The sequence below is a fragment of the Arachis hypogaea genome, chromosome 20, assembly GCF_003086295.3.
Source record: "Arachis hypogaea cultivar Tifrunner chromosome 20, arahy.Tifrunner.gnm2.J5K5, whole genome shotgun sequence".
Taxonomy (NCBI): Eukaryota; Viridiplantae; Streptophyta; class Magnoliopsida; order Fabales; family Fabaceae; genus Arachis; species Arachis hypogaea.
This window is the reverse complement of record NC_092055.1, coordinates 20,684,153-20,708,995: the sequence shown is the minus strand read 5'-3', so window position 1 is coordinate 20,708,995 and position 24,843 is coordinate 20,684,153. Positions and strand designations below refer to the sequence as shown.

General features: G+C 35.7%; 2 protein-coding genes and 1 long non-coding RNA gene across 7 annotated transcripts; all 3 read right to left on the bottom strand.

Annotated features, from left to right (window-relative positions):
• Positions 1-972: 972 nt before the first annotated feature.
• Positions 973-4,040, bottom strand: LOC112783748 (uncharacterized). The gene is made up of 3 exons (XR_003193563.2): positions 3,883-4,040; positions 3,657-3,770; positions 973-1,160 (listed from the first exon to the last, which is right to left on the bottom strand). It is a non-coding gene; the product is annotated as an uncharacterized lncRNA (long non-coding RNA).
• A 12,970-nt stretch (positions 4,041-17,010) lies between these two features.
• LOC112784120 (uncharacterized) lies at positions 17,011-21,367 on the bottom strand. 3 transcript variants are annotated; one of them, XM_029296115.2, is made up of 12 exons: positions 21,209-21,367; positions 21,011-21,097; positions 20,214-20,318; positions 20,062-20,128; positions 19,805-19,870; positions 19,504-19,677; positions 18,938-19,343; positions 18,767-18,853; positions 18,488-18,619; positions 18,259-18,399; positions 18,050-18,156; positions 17,011-17,390 (listed from the first exon to the last, which is right to left on the bottom strand). In XM_029296115.2, exons 7-12 carry the CDS (start codon positions 19,070-19,072, stop codon positions 17,333-17,335), a joined length of 660 nt encoding a protein of 219 aa, XP_029151948.1. In that variant the 5' UTR covers positions 19,073-19,343; positions 19,504-19,677; positions 19,805-19,870; positions 20,062-20,128; positions 20,214-20,318; positions 21,011-21,097; positions 21,209-21,367; the 3' UTR covers positions 17,011-17,332. The 3 variants fall into 3 exon arrangements, with proteins under 3 accessions (XP_029151948.1, XP_072086339.1, XP_072086340.1); XM_072230238.1 differs by having other exon boundaries at positions 18,941-19,343; XM_072230239.1 differs by lacking the exons at positions 19,504-19,677; positions 19,805-19,870; positions 20,062-20,128; ... (1 more) ...; positions 21,011-21,097; positions 21,209-21,367 and having other exon boundaries at positions 19,045-19,174.
• LOC114926044 (uncharacterized) lies at positions 21,311-24,613 on the bottom strand. 3 transcript variants are annotated; one of them, XR_011878948.1, is made up of 7 exons: positions 24,481-24,613; positions 22,919-23,174; positions 22,330-22,820; positions 21,915-22,065; positions 21,720-21,832; positions 21,445-21,531; positions 21,311-21,367 (listed from the first exon to the last, which is right to left on the bottom strand). XR_011878948.1 is itself a non-coding variant. In XM_029296118.2 (4 exons), exons 2-4 carry the CDS (start codon positions 23,118-23,120, stop codon positions 22,021-22,023), a joined length of 738 nt encoding a protein of 245 aa, XP_029151951.2. In that variant the 5' UTR covers positions 23,121-23,174; positions 24,481-24,613; the 3' UTR covers positions 21,910-22,020. The 3 variants fall into 3 exon arrangements, 1 of the variants encoding a protein (XP_029151951.2); XR_011878949.1 differs by lacking the exon at positions 21,445-21,531; XM_029296118.2 differs by lacking the exons at positions 21,311-21,367; positions 21,445-21,531; positions 21,720-21,832 and having other exon boundaries at positions 21,910-22,065.
• Positions 24,614-24,843: the final 230 nt, after the last annotated feature.

Below are 24,843 nucleotides of genomic sequence, written 5' to 3'. Positions count from 1 at the left end.
CAATTGCGTAAACCAGTAAAAGTACAGGCAATGTATTAGAAAGAAATAGTTGTTAAACTGTATAAAAAAATTTCAAAGTCTCATATATAGAAAAGTATATATCCAATCAATAGCAATTTTTATAAAAATCTCAAAATTAGCTGTAATTACTGTTAAATAAGAGGAAAAATGAATCAACAAGTCCTCTAAGAATGAACTCGGAACCCGGAGTTAAAAGTCACAGCACATTAAGACAAGTTCAGGGCTACATCAAGGAACACGTGAATCAAGAAGAACTCAAACAGAGGAAGATAGATGCAACAAGGATTCCAAACAAGCCTATGCAATTAAGATCAAACAAGAATGGATATGAATAGAGGAATAAAGTTGAAAAATCAAACTACTTTTCAAAAGGATTAACAACCAAGAACTTCAAGTTAGGATACGAAAGAACATATCGACTCGAACAGAATTCAAGACACACAACTGAATAGCCTCGAGAAATAGTTTTTAGCGTTCCCAAAACCCGTGATTCGCTTTACTCAAAACTCGTATAACATCTATGATAACCCATCAGTGCCTTCATATACATAATCCACTAGTATTAAGCTGGCCAAACTTAATATCAGGAATTATGCAATGCAAGACTAACAGCGTTAATCAATAGACCGTCATGTGCATAAAGCTCTAATTCTCGTTATACGACAAGACATAATACATGACAAACGCTCAGAGTATGCAATTGAAGCATAGTCGGTCCGTTCCTCAGGCTCTACAGGAAGGACTGCTCTGATACCATAATGTAATACCCTAACTACCAAAGTTCACACTTCCGGCTGCGCGACTCTGATAGCTCGGACATTACGACGACACTTATACTACTTAATACTAAAATATGAGCCTGTTTAAAACTTTAAACCACAATACCGCTCCCAAAAATACTTTCGTTCGATAACGTACCTCCATAAATACCATTCAACTTACAACAACCCATAAAGAGTACATCCATATATATACATAAATATATATAGATAATATTACAAACATAATCCAATACGATTCCTATCCCTCTTACAGATTATATCAAGATAAAGGCGAGGGTGCAGTAAATCATAACTAAAACAATACAGAGCATCACAACAATAATTAAATAAGCTCTTCGTAACTTCTGCGCCCAAATCCTGAAAGGGGAAAAAATGTAGGGGGGTGAGAACATCATCCTCGAAAGGGTTCTCAGTAGAGGGTTTTTGGGAATTACTGTAATAGGACACATGAAGATAACCGCACCAGTGATTCATAACCGTCTTATGCCTCTTTTCAAAAACAACGGTTTACAATAGAAGTAAAGTCGGAAATCTTTTCGGAAAGAAGAACCGTTAAATTCTCAAAAACCCAAAAGCCTTTCAAAACGGTTATCTATACTGAAACAAAATAGCCTTTCATATCTTATTCCAAACCAGCAACACAAAAACGAAATCAACCATCGGTTCATCTCATTCCAACCACGGCCCTAGGCCCAAACAATCCAACCATCAACCAATCACCACAGTCCAACAGAGTCCCAGTAGCAAACACAAATAGGAAGATGCAAGCACAAACAAACAGTTATTACAAGTGGAACGATTAGCAATTAATCACATAGGCAAACCAAGTATAATATGCACACCCAAACAATGTCACATAAATGCACATGATGCATGCCTGTCCCTAGTGGCTGATGATATCATCTGTCGGTTATAGAGCCAACCCGACAAGTCCTGGTAGCTAACCATTGGACTGTCCCTCTGTCGTGCATCCCCAACTCGAGTTATACTCATCATAAACTTGATCATAATCATGATCCATATCCATCACCCTCACTGGTGAATATTTATCTATCACCGTCACTGGTGAATATTTATGGGGGCGAGCTCATCCGGGGCTTTCACAGTGCCCGGCCACACTTACGACATAGGGTCAACAGAGTATCAAGTCTCAACCTGGAGCACGTGGTGGCTAGCCACTGCTACTACCCAGGGAAACTCGTATCTCAGATAGTGGAAGTGCAACATTCACATTTATCAATGATTCAGCATAAACATGCAATCAATCTCATCCATGGATCAACATCCATCTCAGCCATCCGGCTCACGGTTCATTCCAGAACCAACCAATATTCATATCATACACAGCCATTCCGGCTCACGGTTCAATCCAGAACCAATCAATATTGATAATCACACACAGCCATTACGGCTCACGGTTCAATCCAAAACCAGTCAATATTCATAATCATACATAGCCATTCCGGCTCATAATAAAACAGCACTTCCACCATTCAAAATCATCAGATTTATGAAATCAGCATTTAAGCCATAAATCATTTTCTCAATTCATTTCACTTTGAAATCAAGTTTCAACTCTTTTCAGCCTTGGCTTTAGAAATCTCGTTTCTCAAATCATCTCAGGCTCATAAGCCAAATTTACTCAAAGTGAGTTCCCTTTTTAAAACAAAGCCGCTCTCAGCATCCTCATTCCAAGACTTCCAAAACCATGGGAAGTTAAAGATTCAATTTGGGAACAATCAAAATCACCCATCCCACAATGGGATTTTATAACAAGGTTCCTCGGCAGAGTCCCAAGTCTTTAGGGAATGTCAACTTATATAAATTCCTTAAAATTCATTGAAACCTTTAAAATCATAGATTCCCGGTTCAAGTAAATAAAACTGAATTTATTATGAAACCGATCATACAAAATCACAAGTTCCAACTCGGTCCAAAAATCAACTCATTTGAAACGGAACCGGTTCATTTGAATCAAACCACTTTCAGGTTTCTTTTTGGAACCCATTTTTCTAACTCTTCCAAAATGCCTCAAACTTGATTACTCAATCAAAAGTCTAAATTCCTTTAAAATCACTAAAAGCTCCTTTTTATATTGAAATCAATATTAGAGCATCATTCTTTCCTTCAGTGATTCAAACTGTACAAATAGTTCGTTTCTAAATAAGCTGAACTCAACGCATAAAGTTCATTAAATAGATTAAGCTTGAAAACATAAATATTCTCTTAATAAATCAATTAATACAATTTCTCAAATCCAACCCTTTTTAAATAACTTTACAAACAAGAGTAGGATTTTGTAGAAATTTCGGCAGCACCTCCCCTAAAACTTGGACTTTTGCCACCCGGTTCGGGTCCCAACTAAACCGTTTCTCATTCCTTTTCAACAGCTCAAAACCAGAAATCAATTCAAAACAAGCTAAATCCAACAGTCGCCTCAATGGCATACCTCAAGGAAACCATTTCAAAAATCAACTCAATATCAACCGATTTAACTCATTTGTAAAGCTTTAAAGAATCGGTTCAGCAATAAATCATTTATCAAAACCAGAGCAATTAAAGCAACCCAGGCTGAATTTCAAGAGCATTCTATCTTTCACATCATCAAAATAATTGACTCAATTCAAACCAATCCTCAACGGATTAAACTCATTTCAAATATTTAAAGAATCAACTTCAAACATTACATTTCACAAGCCACACAACAATTCAGCCAGGCCAACATCCATAATCATTCGAGTCAATCAAATAATACATAAGGCAGATACAATCACTAATTACACCATATCTCACATCAGTATCCATATGTAATAATTCCAATAATAAACTGTAGTTTTCGGAAAGCGCCCCTACCTTAGAACGCAATTCCATAACCCAAACGCTTCACAGGAACCTCCTCTCTTAAACCGGGATCACCAACAACCGCAACCTCGGCTCTAAGATACTCCCGCGGTAACCATAGCAACACTAATTGCAGCATATAACAATCAGGAATGACCCCACGTTACCAAAACTCATATTCATTAACCAAACACAACCGAATACTAACGCGAGGCTTTTCGAAACATAAATTACTTACTGAGTTAGCGAAACGAAGCAGCCGCGAACACCGAGCACGACACGCAAGCATCGATATACAACCCTGTGACAAATAACGCTACAACGCCTCAGCCGAAATTATCAGAACAGCGACAAAAGGCTCCTCGAACCAAAACGCTTACCAAGACCGAGGGAGAATGGCTGAACTGAATAGCGACGGTCTCCGAACCGGTTCGGCTGCAGCCCGGCAGCCACCTCAAGCGGCAGCAGGGACCTGAACAACATGCAGCGACAATGAAGTTCCCAGAAGCTCAACAGAAAGGAGAACCAGCTTAAAAATCCTTACCGACAAAGCCGTCTAGCGACAGCAATGGCGTTTCCGGCAGCTAGGCGCGGCGGCGCGGTTGACTTCTCCTCCGGGAGTGGCTGTAACGGAAACAACTTCTCCTTCCTCCTTTCACGGTCCCCATGGTGGCAGGAGCTCTGGCAGTGCTAACCTATGCTTGGCGGCAACAGGAACGGCGGCGGTCGAAGTCCAGCCGCAACGGGAACCAGGCACGGCGACGATCCCACCCGCGACGGTGACAGCGACAGCTTCACCTCTTCCGCGCGCGCCCCTTTCTTCTTCGTCTGTGGTGGTGTCTTGCACTTCCTTTCATTCGCATTTCTGTTCTGACGCGGTGCAATAACGGTCGGCGACGACGGCGAGATCTCGTGGCTCCATGGGCGCCGGCGGTGAGGTACGAGCTCCCTCTCTCTCTCTCCGACGCGAGCTCTTCCTCTCTCTTCCCTTCTCCGCGGTCCCTTCCCTTGTTTCCCCCTTTCTGCCCGATCGCTTCCTCTGGTGGCACGGCTGGCAACGACGCCAGTGATGGTATCGACGGTGACCAGCTGGCGGCGACAGTAACCCTCCTGGCCGGCGCACTCTCCTCTGTGGGTGTGTGTGTGCGTTTTGGGGGGAGAAAGGGGTTGGAGGCTTCTGCTGCAGCTCGAGTGTGTGTTGCTAGGCTGAGGGAGGATGAGGCTGCTGCCTCATTTGGGGGAATGGGCTGCGGCGGCTAGGTTTGGGGAATTAGGGTTTCATTATTTTGAAAATTTGGGTTAGGGGTAAAATGGTAATTTCAAATGAAATTGGGAATAATCTAGTAATTGAAACCCAAATTAAATCCAACACTAATTATATATAGAAAATACTATTTGCTCATCAATTTCACAAATTATTTTCCATAAAATGCCCAAATCAAAATAATTAGAAATAATATAATTAAACCCCTTTATTTTTCCAAAGTAGCAGTATTAATATTTAAAATATTACTTATCTAGTCCAAATCATATAAAATCTTTATTATTTCATAACTATCAGCCTTATACCTGAAATATAGAAAATAATCCAATAATTATAAAATTGGATAAAAATCATAACTTATCTCAAGTTCAATAAATCAAAACTTGCCTTAATTATCCTTAATAAAATAATCTCTGAAATTAAGGCTATAAATAACCATATGATTTGAGACTTGATCATAATAAGACTTTTCAAAAGTTCTGGGTCTTACAGCTGTTCAAATCAGAGCTGAATTGTTCGAAGATGATGATTGCGAGAATTTTGACTTCGATTTTTTTTTTTAAGGTTTTGGTTAGTTTTGTTTTTGTAGTATATTAAGACACTGATTAAGCTGAATTTTGTGTTTGTTGTGATTTTTGAAGCTCGGTGTTGAATACTGAGACTAATGAGCTGGTTGCTGTTAAGAAGATAGCGAACGCGTTCGATAATCACATGGATGCAAAGCGCACACTCCGTGAGATTAAACTCCTGAGGCATCTGGATCATGAAAACGTGAGTCGGCTGTCCTTTCTCAAGTTTAATATAGTTTAGATATCATATACAGTGACGCTTATCTCTCTGAATTTTGTAGCCAGTTGTTATATATACATTTTTTTTCCAGAGTGATAGCTTATGATTTTTAGAGAAAAGTTACAAAGACACTTAGCAGTGTGAATTTTGTAGCGATTTTTTTTGGCGTGATATTATTTTTAGAGCATTTGGTTTGTCTCCTTGTTTGCACTGTTCCCACTAATGTTTCTTATAATTATGTTATCTTTAGGTGTGAGGATTATGCAATTTGCTTTTTGCTTTCAACCAGAATGGAATCACACAATTACATGGCAAGTGCCAAATCTGTATCTCTTTATTGTATAAGTTCAGGAGTTTCTCAATCTGCCATTGCTGCACTCTTTTGTAAATTCAATTTCGGCCAGAAGCAATTCTCTACTTGCTGTTTTGGTTTCACTCAACCTTGTTTGATTGACAAGTTCAGGTAAGTCAGTGGTGGCATTTCGATTATCCTTATGCTTGTTGATCATATGGATAATCTGGGAATATATGTGACAACTTTGTTATGCCATTTTTTATTTCTGTACCTGAATGAGCTTCTTTTAATCTATTTGGTTAAAGGAAAAAGGTGCAATTCTTTTGGAGAATTCCGGTAGTTTGTACAAGGTGAAATCCGAGATGAAGTATGCCATGAAAAGTTACTACATGGAATACTATTTTGAGACCAACCCTGATGATATTTGACATTTTCCCATTTCTTTTGGCTGTGAGTTGTTTGTAAATTTAGGTTGCAGCTCAGGAGATAGTTGTTGTTTAATGTATTTTGGTTTCTTGTTGTTACAGTAAAAGATGGGGACTGGAATTTTGATTTGCATGATCTGCAGTTATGTTTCGATGTAAAAGAATTCTTGGTATGGTTTAATCCTTATGTTTTATTTTTTCCCCAAAGGATAAGGAATCACCTATTTCTAGGTTATCACTAGGTTATTGCTCCTCAAAGTGCAAGTGGTGTGCTTCTTGATGCACCTGAAGCTAGCAAGCTCTTGAGTGCTGTCGCAATTGCTTTGTCAAATTGTTCAAGGTAACTCTTCTTACTTGTTGTGTAGTGTTTAGTAAGCAATGAAAATCACAATAACTTATGTTCATTGGCATTTTATCTTGGTCTAATTGTAAATGATAACTAGTAACTTCTTGTTCACTGTGATATTTGTTTTTATGGCATGCTTGTTATTTTCACTGGAGAACTTTAAAAAGGGAGCATTTGTTTAAAAAAAATGCTTTTAGTGAGGGACTTTTTCAGCTTTTTTTTTCCTTCAGAAGTTACTCTTTCTAGCTTATAGGAAAGCACTAATTGCCTCTTCTTTCTTTTCATTTTGGAAAGCACTAATAGATTCGGATGTATGCTTTAATTTGTTTAATCTATGGATATATCTGTACAAAACGCTGCCAAACATGCAGATGGTGGCTGAGTAATCCTATTCTACCCAAGCCTGCTTGCAAAAGGGGTTTTAACAAATTAAAAGTACCGGTAGTGCTGCTGTTTAATTTTCTCTATTGCAGGTTTTGATTTGCGTCTGCTTTTCTCATGTCATACACTTTGGCTTATTGAAAAAGAAACACAAAAGCATAAAGCAAAACGAAAATCAGATTCTCATTACATGAAGGCCCAAAGTGCTGGTCGATTTATGATTTATGTGCATTCCAAGATGATGATAGATAAGTTTGGAACTAATTCAGAATATTTTCTTTATATAATCTAATCTTTTAAATGAAGTTGAGAAGGAAATCCATTGACCAACTTTTTATCTGCCCTCAGCTCTCTTTAAATTTTATTTTTATCTCACAATAACTTTAAAGTTGTAATATATGTTTGAAATTGAAGATAGATTTTAATATGCCCTGCTACGACCAAGTGATAAGTATTATTCTTTTGTTTTTGGGCAGTGGATGATGAATACATAATCATTGGATCTGCTAATATCAACGAGAGATCAATGAATGGTGGAAGAGACACTGAAATTGCTATTGGAGCTTATCAACCCTCCTATTTGGCAACCAATAAAAATAGTGCAAGGGGCCAGATCCATCGCTTTCACTTGTCCTTGTGGTACGAGCATCTTGGCATATATAAAGAAACTTTCCTCAACCCTGAACTTGAAGGTTGTATTAGGAGGGTCCATCAACTTGCTCAAAACAATTGGAACAGATATACAGGACAACCATTATGCACTTGTGGCCACCTCCTGCGTTATCCCATTAACATTTCTCTTGATGGAAGTATCACACATGATCCTGAAATATTCCCCGACACCTATGCAAGAATTCGAGGTAGTCAACACTTAGATAGTTGGGTGGTTCGTAATATAAGGTGGGCGGGCACAAAAGCTGAGTTTAGTATTTTGTATTAGATAGTGGTTGAATATTTTGTATTATTAGTGGATTGCAATTTTAACGAATATAAGTCTAAGTTTAGTTATTTATTTTGTCTAGAGTCTTTTATGTTAGAGAATTATTTATTATTTTGATAAGTTTGTAAACTCATTATCTAATATTTAGTATAAATTTTATTTTTATATTTAAAAGTTTATTTGTTTTGTTATTTATACTCTATATAAATTTTATTTCTATATTTATTTGCATTAATTGTTTACTATTTTTCAAATAAAAAAAATAATTAAAACATGTCTATTAAAATCGACGGAATGGTTGTCGCTTTTTAATTTTAAAATAGACAAGAAAAACCAAATATAGACAAAAGAATTGTCGGTATCTAAATAATAAAATCGACGGCAATTGTGTCGATTTTATTGGATCCAATATCGACGGTAATCTTGTCGATTTTAGTAAGCATATTATAAACGAAAACGTTGTCGATTTTATTAAATCAAATATCGATAAAAGTGGCGTCGATTTTATATAATAATATCGACGGCAACATTGTCGATTTTAGTAAGAAGGTAAAATTCTCAAACTCATATTACAGACAGTAAAGCCGTCGATTTTATTAAATTATTATCGACGGCCAGGCAAGCCGTCGATTTTAATAGAATTTTAAAAAATCGACAAGCTTTATAGCGACCACCTCCGCTGTTTATTTTGCCGTCGAAATTTAATATTATCGACGGCTAAGCCGTCGATTTTGCCGTCGATTTTAACGATGTTTCTTGTAGTGATTTATGTGCATGCTGCATGCTTTAATTTTTATCTCTAATATTTTTGAATTTTTTTAAAGTTATTCCTAACGTTTAATTTAATTCAATTTTATTCTTAATATTTGAAATATTAAAATTTTATCTCTATTGTCAATTTTTTATAGTCAACTACTACTCAACTTTTCCTTTTCAATTTTATCATTGATTATTTTCATTCTCTTTAACACACTCTATCTTCATCTTAAATCGTATCTCTAATTTTCTAATTGTAAAACACACAACAGTAATTATAAACCAAAATAAAAAATAGAAAGAAAAAGAAGGGGGAGAATGAAAAAATGAAAGAAGAGAGGAAGCAGAGATGTATACGAAAAAGAAAGAGATGTAAAGTAAGAAGGAGAAAAGAGGATGAGTCGCCGATTAGACAAAGAACTATCGTCGACGCTGTAAATGAGGCAACAGAATGGAGAGAGAGAGAGAGAGAGAGAGAGAGAGAGAGAGAGAGAGAGAGAGAGAGAGAGAGAGAGAGAAAGGTTTATTGGAGAGAAGAAGGGGAAGGAGACGATGCCGATTGAGCAAGTGAAAGCCGCTGCTATTGCCATTTCTGGTCAGATCGAAAGAGAGGAAGAAAGGGTCAGGCGAGAGAGAGAGAGAGAGAGAGAAAGAATATATATATACCACACGCGATACGGACACAACAAGACACGGATACGACGATACGTTATTTTGATAAAAATATAAGATATGATACGATATGATACGTCATGTAATATAGTAGAATGTATAAATAATAATTAATATTTTATCATTATAGATAATAAATAATAAATTATAATAAAAAATAACATTTAGAAATGTGTGTACATACACGTATCAAAAAATAAAAGAATAGATCAACATGGATATAAACATTCTACACTTATGTATCTAACTTATTGCAAGAGTATCCGTGTCGTATTCGTTATGAACACAGATACATTAAGATTTCAGATGTGTCCCTATTTATTAGATGAGAGTAGTGCTGTTGATGATGTTGCTACTACTTGGAGTCGTCGCCAGAGCCAATGTTGTCACTGTGGCCGAGCTACATTGCCGCCAAGCTCTGCCTCTATTCTACCACCAAGCTCTATACCTCTATTCTACTTGTGATACTCATGTCGTGGTTGTTGTTATCGTCCTTGTATAGCCGTAACCTCTGCCATTTTTTAAGCTATCATGAGTTACTATTGCTACCACTTCTCTCTTTCTCTCTCTCCCCTTCTCTCTCTCTCCCTTAATTTCTAATTCAATCTCTGTTTTGTATTTTTTCTTTTAAAAAAATCTATACGACGTGGATATTGTTTTTTATGATGGCAATGATTTTAGATTTGAAAGATACAGTGTTGATTAGGTTTTGTAGGTGGTGACAGTAGCAATGGAGATGTGTGAATGGTTGTTACTGTTGTTTGTTGGGGAAAGTAATAATAGAGGGGTGATCGTAACGGTGGCAACATAAGAGGGAGAGAGTTTGAGATTTTTAGGATATGAAAAAAAATAAAGAATGATAAAAGTTAAAATTAAAAAAAAATTAACTAACAGTTAACTGTCAAAAAAAATTAACAGTAGAGATAAAATTAAAACTATTTTAAATATCGAAAAAGCTCTACATCCATGTAAAAATTACATGGATGTTATCCAAGTTCTTTTCACTCCACGCCCCACACAGTGGTTTGTGTGACACGCACCTAAAACAAACGTATATAACCTAATCCTTATTTTGCATCACTAACCTTTCTCAACGTAAACCTTTCGATACAACGTCAACCTTCTTCTTCTTCTTCTGTTCTCCTTCTTCTTCTTCAACGTAATTAAATTTGTTGCTTTAATGTATTCGCGTTATTCTTCTCTGCATTATGGATTTGGATTGACTTCAACGTAATTAGCTTCGTCGTTCATCTTCTTCTTCGTTTTCTTCTTCGATCTACACTTCAGAATTGAAACAATGAATGAATCAACTTCAAATCAGTTGAATGAGTGCAATTTGGACAATTCTTCCAAAACGTATCAATTTGATGAGGTTTGGATTATTGAATTTTGAATCTAATTCAATGGAATAAAATTGCTAATTTTATTTGATGACAATTGAATGGACTGAGGTGATCTTTATCTGAATTGAATTGATAATATGTAACTGTGAGTGTGAGTAACTGTGACTAACTATGAGTAATTGTGAGTAACTTTTCGGTTCGGTGAGTACTAAAGAGTTGGTTCACCATGTTCATGTTTTCGGTTTGGTAAGCAGAAATGAGTCTACAAAAAAATTGGACGAATATATTCTGCTTTGTTCGCTAAGCACTATATAATTGTTTCACCATAATTAAGATTTCGGTTCACCATAATTAAGATTTCGGTTCACTATGCAGACCAGCTGTGTTGTGGATGAAATATTGTTCCAAGGGTGGGAATGATTTTCAAGACATTAGAAGAAGCTGGAAAGTTCTACAAACATTATTCCAAACTTACCAGTTTTTCTAACAAAATAAAGAACACGACTCGGGACGGAGACAAGATTAAAAATCAACTAATTGTATGCTCGAGATAGGGGAGGTGGAAATCAAAGATATCTCCAACTTTGAAGACAAACCCTTCAGCTGGGTTAAATTGTCCGGCCAGAATTTACGTACACATAATGAAGGATGTTGATCTTTGGATAATTTTCAAAGTTATTTTGAATCACTCACATCCTTGTTGTCCAAACCAAGCTGAGATGCTCAAACAACACAGGGAGCTTAGCATGTTCGTGCGTCGCACCATCAAAACCCACGAAGAAGCCAAAATCAGACCGAGCAAAACTTACCAATCATTTGTGGCAGCAGCTAGCAGCCACCGTGAACTAGGTTTTATAGAAAAAGACGTAAGGAATTACATTACAAGGGAAGTACATAATATTTCCAAAGAAGACGATGCCAAAGAATTTGGGAAGTACCTAGTTAGAATGAAAGAGAAGAACCAAAATTTCTTCTTTGAGCTCAACCTTGAAGGCGATCACTGCAATAAACATGCATTCTGGGTTGATGCAAGAAGCAGGGCTGCATTTGATTATTTCAGAGACGTGGTCTCATTTGACACCACCTATAACACAAATAGGTATTCGGTTCATTCAAACATATTTTTGATGTTCAGTGAGTGTATATATTTTGGTTCACCATCTTGTGGTTGTTATTTATGCAGGTACAATTTGGTTTTAGGTTCTTTTGTTAGCGTGAATCACCACGGCCAGTCGACACTCTTGGATGCACGCTGATAAAAAATGAGGACATCTAATCATTCAAATGGCTATTTGAGTGTTGGTTACGTTGCATGGGAGGGAAGGCACCAAAAGGTATTCTTACCGATCAATGCGCATCGATTTAAAGGGAAATTGAGCTGTGCATGCCAACAACAATTCACCGCTGGTGCATCTGGCACATTATGAAGAAGATTCCAAGCAAATTAAATGGCTACAAAGGGCACATCGATATTGAATAAGAGATGAGCCATGTTGTTTGGAACTCTTACATAAAGGACGCATTTGACAAAAACTGGAACGATTTTCTTACAAAGTATGGCCTCGTAGGCGACAAGTGGCTTTCAGGTAATTGAGGTTTAAATTCGAATTATTTTTATGCTCATATTTATTTTTCCCAAAGGATGCACTGTTTTTGGTTCACTAGACCTTATACTTTCGGTTTGGTATGTAGAGCTGTACGAGGATCGCCATATATGGATTCCGGTTTACTTGGATCACCACTTTTGGGCCGAGACGAGAAGCACGCAAAGGAGCGAGAGTATGCATTCATTTTTCAACAAGTTTATCACACGGAATAGCTCCTTGAGACAATTCGTGAAGCAATACGACAATTGCCTAGCAAGCAGAGAGTAAGCAGAGAGAGAATTTGATGCTGCAGATTTTCACACCGTGATACCGTGTGCAACAAAATTAGCAATAGAGGCATAGTTTCAGCATGTATATACCCATGAGAAGTTCAAGGAAGTTCAAGCTCAATTCAGAGGTAAAGTGAAATGTATCACAAGATCAATACATTCCACCTTAGGTTTCACAACATATGAAGTAATAGAGTAGGTTTCCAACTCTAAATTCAATAAGTTTGTCGTCACCTACGACGCAGTATCACGAGATGTAAAGTGCCATTGCTTGCTGTTTGAGTCTAGGGGCATATTGTGCCGCCGTTCCCTAAGTGTCCTAAGCTTTGAGCGAGTGGATAACGTATCACCGAAATACATATTAGAACGTTAGAGCAAGAACATAAAAAGGAGGCATACACACATTAAGAGCAGCCAAGATGAACCTCTACTAGAGCCAAGAAGTAAGAGATTTGACGAATTGGTGTTTCGGTCACACAATATATGTGAATTTCCATCTGAGTCTGAAGAGTTGACCAGAATTTTGCACCGAGCATTTGACAAGGTCATGGCGGAGATGGAAGAATATCAAGGGAGAAGCAAAGGAAAAAGTTTGTTAAACCACGAAGAAGCGACATTAAGCAATGTGAATGACCTTCAAAGCCCACCACGTGTCAAAATAAGAGGTCAGCCCAAGAACAGACTTGGATCAAACCTGGAAAAAAAGATCTCAAATGCCATGAAGAAAATGAAAAAGATAGCTCCAAGTGAGGTAAAATTGACTTGCTTTTGATAAGTTAAAAATTCAAATGTTCATTTTGCTAATACACAATTATGTCTTTTGTAGTTGAACCTTTTAGACTCCAGATCATCGATTCAGTTAAGCTCCACTCTTTACAATACACCAGATATGAATTATCCAAGAGAGGATTTTACAAGTTTTAGCTTTTATTAATGTAAATTTTTGTTCACCCATGAGCAAATTTCGGTTCACCATGGTTATAGCAGGTTTAATTTCTGAATGTTGATAGTCTTTAATGAATAATCCCTTTTTTTGTGAAATTCTATATTGATATATGCAGTTTCTCGATTCATCTAGTGTATTAATTTCTAAGTTGAATAATTAGAATTTGTTTTTTTGTTCAAGGTTCAGAGTTCAGATTTAAGGGTTTAGGGATTAGGGTTTAGGGTTTAAGGTTTAGGGATTAGGGATTAAGGTTTAGGATTTTAGAGTTTAGGGTTTCTGGGTTCAGGGTTCAGTGTACAGGGGTTCAGTGTGTTTCAAACTTTCGGTTCACCCCATGTATTAGTTTCGGTTCACCGTGTACATGGTTGAGGGTTTAGGGTTTAGGTGTCTTGGGTTTAAGGTTCAGGGTTTTAGGGGTTTAGGGTTTACGGTAGGGTTCAGGGTTTAGGGTTTAGCATTCAGGGTTCAGAGTTTAGTGTTCAGGGTTCAGGTTCAGAGTTTAGGGTTTGGGTTCAGGGTTTAGGGTTTAGGGTTTATGTTTTAGGGTTTTAGGGATTTAGGGTTTATGAGTTCAGGGTTCAGTGTTCAGGGTTCTGGTTTTAGTGTTTAGGGTTTAGGGTTCAGCGTTTAGGGGTTCAGTGTGTTTCTACCTTTCGGTTCGGCCGGTGTATTAATTTCGGTTCATTGTGTTTTTGGGGTTCATAATTTTTTGGTAAACACCCTGATTTCTTTCACTGTGAACCTGCGACAAAATAGCAGCTAGGCAGTTCCAACAAGTATATAACAAGACAAGGAGTAATCCATCTTAAATCAGTATATACATTAACATTAGATCTATACATTAATATTACCATTTACATTAATGTTGACATATATACATTCAAAAGAAACAGTGTCTGCTTTTTTAAACAAGTTAAACAAAATATTGTTAATTAGAACCATTCAAACTGTACTGAAAACAAGTTATAAGAAAATATTGTTAATCAGATTCACTTGATGTTTCTGAATCCGTTGAAACAACTTTTTCTTTTTCATGAGCCTCTTTTGTCTTGTTCTTTCTGCCAACGTTATATTGTCGAATTCTGATTCTGATTTGGATTCTGAAAAAGATTCTTCTTCCGAAGAAGAATCCACAACAACAACTTTCTTTTCTTCTTTCTCCCTTTTTATTTTCTCTTTTCCCTCTTTTTGCTTTCTATACAGAAGTCCCTAAAACACAAAATAATTTAGTTAGCAGAGTATTCGAAATGAGGAAATACAAAAACAATCAGGTGAATCAAAACGACCACAAACACTGAACCGAATGCAATTCATGTGATGAATAATACGTGATAAACATTCAATTATCAAGAAAAATATTTCTGCATGCACAATGATTCAAATCAACACATTACCATTGTGTCTGTTGCTTCCTCATAAATCCAGTCGAGCATTATATTCTTTGTCCAATAGGCCACCCACGGTGCCGGGGGAGCATCAAGTCCATCCAAGCGAGGGAACTTGGTTTCATGGAAGTATATCAGCATCAAAACAAAAACACAGCCCTCAATGGATTGTTTTTTCCCCTTTCTCTTGTTTTCGATTCCATTCCTCAAGAAGCTTAGCATATGACTTGCTTAATCCCACTGTCGGATGTTGTCCACACAAAAGATAGGCGGCTTATGGATTGCGGAGGCCATGCTTACCGCCATCCGCAGCAAGAAGCACTTCTGTACGAAGACGACAAAAGTCCTGCGGAATTTTTGCCGGTTCTCCTCCCCTTCAACACTCATATTTAGGACAAACTTTGTCAAAGTCGCCAATGTAACACAATTGAGGCTGTCAAATATTGCCTTGTCTTCCTCATTCAGTTTGCGATAGTCAACTTTTTTAGGAAAACGATCCCCTACAATATTTTAATAGCAACAAATGAGCCAAAAAGGTTCAGTTTAAATTTTTATATACCAAGGAACCGAAATTAAAGGAAGCAATGAACCGAAGTTAAAGGAAGCAATGAACCAAAATTTAAGGGAGCAATGAACCGAAAATAAGCAAGAAGTGGAATGTGTATTACCGCCGTGGCTTATCCCCAGCGCAGCTTCTACCTTGGCAGGTGTTATGTATATTTTTCCATGGAGAGTTTTCAGGCAACCATGATACTCATCATAGCAATCAATCAATTCTCTTAAGAGGGCGTGAGATACCTTCATTTCTGGGACATGTGCCAGGGCACCGAATCATATTTCTTCAACTATATCTTTCTTTTCTTGACTCATATTCTTGAACACTGTTGCTAAATGATAGTATTTCTCCGTGCGAAAGAAGTACTGAACAGTGAAACGACCAATTTCAAAGCCCTAGTTACACTATCCACTGAACTGATTGAAAACAACAACAAATTTCATTCCAAGCCCTAGTTATACTGTAAAAATGCATTCACAATAGTTCAATCTTCTAAACGAAACAAATCAATCAAGTAAACCTAAAATGCAACTAGGAGAAATGCGATATTGCAAGATTTCAAGTGAACAGTAGTTTTCTCATACTTTGGTAGTCTCTGTTGCTGTTTTTGTTCATTTGTGGTTGTTCGTTGCCAAATCTTCTAGCTATTCTTCTGCAATAGTGGTTTTCGCAGAGAACGTGACTGAAATTTCAGTGATTTTGAGAGAGATTCGAAGAGAAGGATTGGTTTTGTGCATTTGAAGAAGAAGGAATGTTTTATTATAATGAAGCGCGTGGAAGTCACGTTTATTTTAGTGACATTGGAGGCGGTTAAATTGATTTGGGCTTGGGTCAACTTGTGATTTAGGGTTTATGGGTTCAGCGTTCAGTGTTCAGGGGTTCAGTGTGTTTCAAAATTTTGGTTCGCCCCATTTATTAATTTCGGTTCACCGTGTTCATGGTTGAGGGTTTAGGGTTCAGGATCTAGGGGTCTAGGATTTAGGGTTCAGGGTTCAGGGTTTTGGGGGTTTAGGGTTTACGGTAGGGTTCAGGGTTCAGGGTTTAGGGTTCAAAGTTCAGTGTTCAGGGTTCAGGTTCAAAGTTCAGGGTCGGGTTCAAGGTTTAGGGTTTAGGCTTTAGGCTTTAGGGTTTATGTTTTAGGGTTTTAGAGATTTACGGTTTATGGGTTCAAGGTTCAGTGTTTAGGGCTCTCGTTTTAGTGTTTAGGGTTTAGGGTGGGTTCAGTGTGTTTCTAAATTTCGGTTCGCCCAGTGTATTAATTTCAGTTCACTGTTTTTTTTTGGAGTTCTAATGTATTGGTAAATACAGTGATTGTAATCACTGAGAACCTGGAATAAAACAGCAGCCAGACAGTTCTAACAAATATATAAATGTTAACATTTGATACATACATTGATATTAAGAATGATATATACATCAACATTGACATATATACATTTGAAAGAAGCATTGTTTGCTTTTTTAACAAGTTATACAAAATATGTACAACTACTATATGCATTGTTTGATACATACATTGACATATATACATTTGAATTATGCATTTTTTGCTTTTTAAACAAGTTAAACAAAATATTATTAATTACAACTAGTATATGCTATTTGCTATCTAAATTTCCAGATGTGTATTTACAATAAGGGCTAGAGAGGAAAGCAGATGGCTTGGTGAGTCTTATTGCTTCAGATTCCGAAATCACTTTGTCTCTGATTTTGTTCATTTTATGCAACAGAAAATTTGGACCATGTTGGTATCTGAAGTCATCAATGTGTTTCTGCATTTCAATTGAAATGAATTAGTTACATAAGAAAAGAACCCAAATGAAATAAGAACAATATCATTCAAAGCCCTAATCATAATGTAAAAATACAATCACAATAACCCTAAACCCTGAACACATTAAATATCAAGTAAATTAAAATCACATTAAATAACAACAAATTTTATTCAAAGCCCTAGTCATACTGTAAAAATACAATCACAATTACCCTAAACCCTGAACAAATTAAAAGGAGTCCACCAAACCAAAAAAAATTCACTTGGTGAATCAAAATTATATGAGCTACCAAACCGAAAATTGTTTATGTGGTAAATTTTGTTGATGAAATTTCAATCAACAATAATAGTATTTATGCATGGAAAAAAAGTATTGAACAGAGTAACAACCAACTTCAAAGCTCTAGTTACAATATCAACTTAACTGAATGAAATAAGAAAAGAAAGAAGTTTATTAATTTAGAAAGTACTTATTTGTGTCCAAGCTTTATATTTATATCCCTTCTTGCTTTCTATTTTTTGTGGATCTATTGTTTCGAGCCATTTCACCACGAATATTCCACAATCATAGCTAAGCAAGAATTGAGTATAATACGATCAATAGTATATAAAATAAAATACATTAAAAATAGCACTATAGAAGAGAAAGATTCTTACTTTGTACATTGACCATTCAATTGGATATACTCTGCTTCCTCTCCCAGTCCATCCTCCATTAAGGGTTCTGCCCCAGCGTACACCCTCATCTGGAAAATTTTTAAACCCTGAAAGAGACAAAAAAAACTAAATAAATAGAACCAACAACAGTCAACCAAACTCCTCTCATGTACAGAATAATTTGAATAATTTACAAGAAAATAACTTACAACAAATTTGTTTAGTTCCTTTCTCGAATCAGGTATATCTTCTGGCTTCTTGTTGATAGGGTCAAGGACATAGAACTTCTTGTTGTTTACATCAGCAATCCACAACCACCAATGCCCTCCATTGCAAATTGGGACAAATAGCTGAAGTTTTGGAAAATTATAGAATATTTCAGTCGAAACAATAGCAAACAAGAGAATTATCAAAGAATTTTTAGAAATTACAACTTACAAATGGATGCGATACAAGTTTCCTTTTGTCAAGAAACTGGCGGTGGTGGGCATACTGGTCAATATCAAACCTGTAGGATTTGTTTGTCCTCTCATCAATGTACTCCACGCCATATCTTCCCAACATAAAATTCTGCAAACTGAACATCAGTTAAATCACATTTCCACTGAACCGAACAGAAATCATATGAATAGGGAAGACATAAAAATCAGGTGAACCAATATTTACATTCTGACCGAACCGAAAAGTAATCAGCAGTGAATAGGAAATTTAGCTTACCACAATATCCTGTGGCACAATGTATATTTGTTTCTCATACCGCTTAGTTTTTATTTCGTTGAGAATCATGCTGTGTATACTAACCACCTACAAGATGAAAATTTATGAGATATACTATATAAGAGTGTTTAAAAAAATCATTAATGTTAATGCAATTGGAAAAGAATTTACTACAGCATGCACATCTTCTTTGGGCATTAGAGACATGAAATATTCTCTTAATCCCTTGTAGAGTCCCTCATGTTTCAAGACAAATACAAGTTCATATTCATTGGTACCATCTTTTGTCTTTTTCACATGTGTCATTCAATGATAACACTTTTCGATAAGCTCATTTGTGATTTTTGTCTTTTTCTACGGGGTTTTGTAAACTTGAGCCGCTGTTAAGGTTGGTTCTGAAGATGTTCCTTTAGCAAATTTTAATGCTGCTGCCACTCCAGCATTTACCACCGCCTCTACCAGGATTTCAAACTGTGAATTACTCTCTTGAGAGGGCTGAGTTGGTTGAGATGCTGGTGGACTTATCCCACGGCTAAAGGAAGGCCTTTCATCTTCCCTTTCCTTAGGTTGAGCAGCACTGCAGGATGATAGATATTTAAAAATGATATTAAAAAAAAGTGATATTTAATCACTATAGTGAACCGAAATCCAAACAAATAGTGAACCCAAATCCAAACGTACAGTGAACCGAAATTATATTAAACAAAAATGATATTAAAGAAAAGCAAGTAACATACCTGTCAAATGATGACAAGATTAGAGTTTTGTTTTCTGATTGTCGTGCCACTTGAGGTTCTTGTGATTGTTCTTCATCAAAAACTTGATAGACATCGGCATTCTTGAAAAACTCTTCAATAACAGAGCTTGTAAGAGACCCTGTAACAGCCTACTTTTTGGGTTCTAGAGGGCATCTATAAGAAACAGAAGAGAGTCCAAAGACAACAACACATTGAATTCATTCTAGTTTCAACCGAACCATAATTAAACCATGTATAAGCAGTAAACATTATCGATATTTATATAAGAAGTAAAACTTACACATGAACAGGTTCTTCTTGTTTGGATTGTTGCGCTGTTGGTTCTTCGCAGGGCTGTTCCAGAGATCTGCTTCATTAAACAGTAAACATTTCTATAATTATCCCAAACTATTATCATATTTAACAATGATATTTAACAGAAATTACACTAATCATAATAGTGAACCAAAAACCAAAGTTATACTGAACCAAAATCCAAACTTACAGTGAACCGAAATTATATTAAACAAAAGTGATATTAAAGAATTTAATGCTTACACATTAACAGGTGCTTCTTGTTCTGATTGTTGTTGCATCGGTGGTTCTTGGGCTTGTTGCTGTTGTTCTTTTGCAGGGTTGTTGCATTAAATAGAAAACAGTTCAATAACAACCATTAAAATTAATAAAAAGATTTTTTTTGTGAAACTTACTCTTTATTAGAAATTTCATACACATAGTCATCTTTGAATAAGTCTTCAATTACAGAACTCATAAGAGATACTGTAATACCCTGCTTTTCAGCTTCTTGAGGGCAGCTATAATAATCAGAAGAGAGTCCAAAGATAAGAACATATTGAATTTATTTCTGGTTTCAACTGAACCATAATTAAACCATTTATAAGCAGTAAACATTGAACAAGATTCATGTGGTGAATAAATATTTATTAACTTACTTATTATTAGAAGTTTGTTGTTTTTCCTCTTGTGGAGGGACATAGATAAAGTCATCCTTCATCAACTCTTCCTAAACTGAACTTGGAAGAGCCAATGCAAGAGGAGGTCTAAGGAATGTAAATAAAAATAAAGTTAATGTTGGATAATTAGAATTTGTTTTGAAAAATAGGAATTTGCACATTGAAAAACTCACACTTCCAAAGATTCCAAACGAGTTTGTTGTTGAAACTCAATGATTTGTACTTCAGATTCAGGTGTAGCTCTAGTGACATTTAAACACAATTTTCTTGTGATTAATTAAACAAAAATTATTAACTAAATCTAAAAGAGTAACATAAATATTTTTAACTTACACTCGTGGAGTTTTAGACGTCTTTCTTGGAAGATTTTATTTTTTCTAAAATATTTGACCGGACTTTCCGGGGTATTTTTTCTAAAAAAATAAGAAATTAAAATTAGAAACCAAGATTAAAAGCAGAGGTCTAGAAAGACATTAAATTCATTTTTGGGCAACCACCGAACCGAAAATACAATATGCAGTGTACCAATTTACCTGATATTGCTCGCAGCATTTACAGAAGGTGTAGAACTTCCTTGAGTCTGTAAGACTTGTTCACTATCCATATTTATAGTCGGCACCCTAAGCAATATAAATAAATATTAGTAATTGTATCTAGAGGAATTAGAAAAGGTGGTAGCAAAAGTAAGCAAAGTAAGAAAAAGAATTCGGAAATAATAAACTTAATCTTACGTTTGAGAGAAATTATTTTGTGCCTGTGGAGAGTCAAACTGATCCAGAGCAATGTTTGTTGACTGAGCTCCATCATTTCTTTTCTTTGATCTTTTTTCCCTTATCATCTCCAATGCTCGTTTTCTTTTTTTGGTAGCATTGTCTTTTGCTTGTTCAATTCTGAAAGTTCATAAAATAAGTATCAAGGAACCTAAAATATAAGTATCAGTAAAAAATATATGATTCGAGAAACTTACTCCTTGTCAGGTTGGGTTGGTATTTTTGCCACCCTTTCGGGTTGTTTTTTTCTTTTTATTATGGGTGTTTTCTCAATTTCATTTTCTCTGTAAAATAGATAAACACGTTGAATTTATACCGGAGACACAACACTAACAATGAAGTCAACCAAACCCACAGATACCACCGAACTGAAATAAATTAAATTGCTAAACCGAAACTTAGAAGCCCACCGAACCGAAAATAAATATATATGCAATCAACAAAACGTCTCACAAAATTATGCAATACTTACCCGTTTTCAGATTTGCTTGTGCTCTCTGAATCTATAGGCAGAGGCTTTTTTTTTTTAACCACCTTCAATGGTTGTTTTCTTTTTTTGTGGTGGTTTTTTTTATTTCTTCTTCCCTGCAATACATAAGAACAAGCACATAAGAACAAATTTAAGCAAATACAAATTAAATAAAATTGATATGAAAATTAAACTTACTGGCTTTCATATTCAGATTGGGAAAGTCTTTCCTCTTCTGAAGAAGAATCTGTCTCAACAGTTTTCTTTTTTATTTTCTTTCCTTTTTCTTTTTCGTCCAAGTTACTTATTTTTGTTTTTTATTTCTTTTTTTCTTTCTATACAGAAGTCCCTAAAACAGAAACAAGGTCTCAATTATTTAATCATCAAAAGAACAAATTAACAACACGGTGAACCAAATGAAGTAATCCTACCAAATCGAAAAACATTCATTTGGTGAATAGTACATGATAACTATTTATTCATAAAAAAATATTTCTTAATGCAGAAACATTCAAATGAACAAACTAACAATTGCAAGTAGGACAAATAATTTAATTATAACCTAAAAGCATTTCAAAGCAATTTTTTTGGAAAATTTTAGTATAGTACTTACCAATGGTTGTGTTGTTTTGGATGAAATCCGTTCAATGATCTTTTCCCTTGTCCAATAGGCCACCCATGATGCAAGGGGAGCATCAGGTGCAAACAGGCGGGGGAACTTTGTTTCACGGAAGTATATCAACATTAATACAAAAACACAGCCATCAACAGACTGTTTCTTCCCATCTCTCTTATTTTCAACTCTTTTCATTAAGAAGTTGAGAACATGCTTTGCCCAATCCCATTCCCTAATGTTGTCCACATGAAAGATCGGTGGCTTGTGGATTGGGGAGGCCACACTTACTGTTGTGGGGAGCAAGAAGCACTTTTGTATGAAGACAACAAAAGTCCTCTTGAATTTTTTCCAGTTCTCCTCCCCTTCTATACTCATATCCAGCACATTCCTTGCCAAAGTCACCAAGGAAATATTTTTGACGCTGTCAAATATTTCCTTGTCTGCTGGATTCAACTTGTTGTAATCAACCTTTTTAGGAAAAAGATTCCCTACAATATTTTAATAGCAAAAATCAGACAAAAACGGTCATTTTAATTTTCCAGACACCAATGAACTGAAAATAAGCAGTAAGTAAAAAATGTATTACCTCTGTTGGTTATGCCGATGGCAGCTGCTACTTTCTGAGGAGTTATGTATATTGTCCCCTGTAGAGTTTTCAGGCATCCTCTCTCCACATCAAACCGATCAAGCAATTCTATCAACAGTGTATTATAGACGTTCATTTCTGGCACATGTGCCAGGGCACCAAATCCCATTTCTTCCGCAATATCTTTCTTTTCTTGACTCATTTCCCTGTACACTGTTGCTATTGCCTTTGTTTGGCATTTGCAATAGTGAGTTTTCTGCAAGTTTTGAAACAGAATGTGAGGATATATTTATAATACAAAATAGATATTATTCAAATGAAAGTGGATAAATATATTTAATCTACTTATGTTATAAGGTGCCTTCTCCTTCATTGTTGCCATTTTCTTCTTGTGTTTTGGTGTAATAAAAAATTTTGGTCAACATTTCATTCAATATATCAACAAGCACAAGCATGTATATGTTAAACAAGTCAATTAAAATGTCACAACCCACCGAACCGAAAATTGTTCACTCACAGAACCAAAATTACAAAGGCTACTGAACCGAAAAATGTTCATGTGGTTAATAAATGATGATCGACTTTCAATCAACAAGAATACTATTACAGTAGTATGGCTTATCAAAGTTAAAGAGTTGTCTCTAATGTGAATTGTCCTAAACAAAACTTATTCAATACATCAACAACCACAAGCATGTGTATGTTAAACAAGTCAATTAAAATGCGACAACTCATCGAACCGAAAATCCTTCATGCACAGAACTAAAATCACAAAGGCTACCGAACCGAAAATGTTCATATTGTTAATAAATGATGATCAACTTTCAATCAACAAGAATACTATTACAGTAGTATGGCTTATCAAAGTGAAAAAGTTTTCTGTAATGTGAATTGTCCTAAACAAAACTCATTCAATACATCAACAACCATAAGCATGTGTATGTTAAACAAGTCAATTAAAATGTCACAACCCATCGAATCGAAAATCTTTCATGCACAGAACCAAAATCACAAAGGGTACTGAACCGAAAAATGTATATAATTATTCATACAAATAAGAACAACCACATATATCTTAATCAAATATAATGAGACAATTTTACAGTAGTATGGCTTATCAAAGTGAAAGAGTTGTCTCTAATGTCAATTGTCCTAAACAAAACTCATTCAATACATCAATAACCACAAGCATGTATATCCTAATCAAGTTAATTAATATGCCACAATCCACCGAACCAAAATTCTTCATGCATAGAACCAAAATCACAAAGGCCACCGAACCGAAAAATATTCATGTGGTTAATAAATCATTATCAATTTTCAATCAACAAGAATAGTATTCTTCAATGAAAAAGAAGTACTGAAGATATTAACAGAGCTCTAGTTAAACTATCCAAACCAATAAGAACAAGCAACTATATTTTAAAACCCTAGTTATACTGTAAAAATCATTCACAATAGTTCAATCCATTAAACGAAACAAATCAAACCAGTAAAAATAAAATGAAACTAGGCGAAACGCGACATTGCAAGATTTTAAATGAACAGTAGTTTTCTCATACCTTTTGTAGTCTTTGTTGCTCTTTTAGTTTGTTTCTGGTTGTTGCTTGCGAAATCTTCTTCCGATTCGTTTGTAGTAGTGGTTTCCGCAAAAAATGTGATTGAAGTTTGAGTGATGTTCAGAGAGATTCGAAGAGAATGAGTGTTTTGGTGTATTGGTTTCGTGTTAAAGATGTAACGTTCGTTCATAATGAAGCGCGAATGGAAAATGAGACGTTTTTTAGTCTGGCGCTTGTTTCTCACTCTGCATTTAATGCGCTTGAATCAATTTGGGCTTGGGCCAACTTGGTTATATGGTTATATGAATGTGTAGCAGACCTGTTTAAATATTAAGGACAAAATTAAATTGAATTAAAATATTAAAA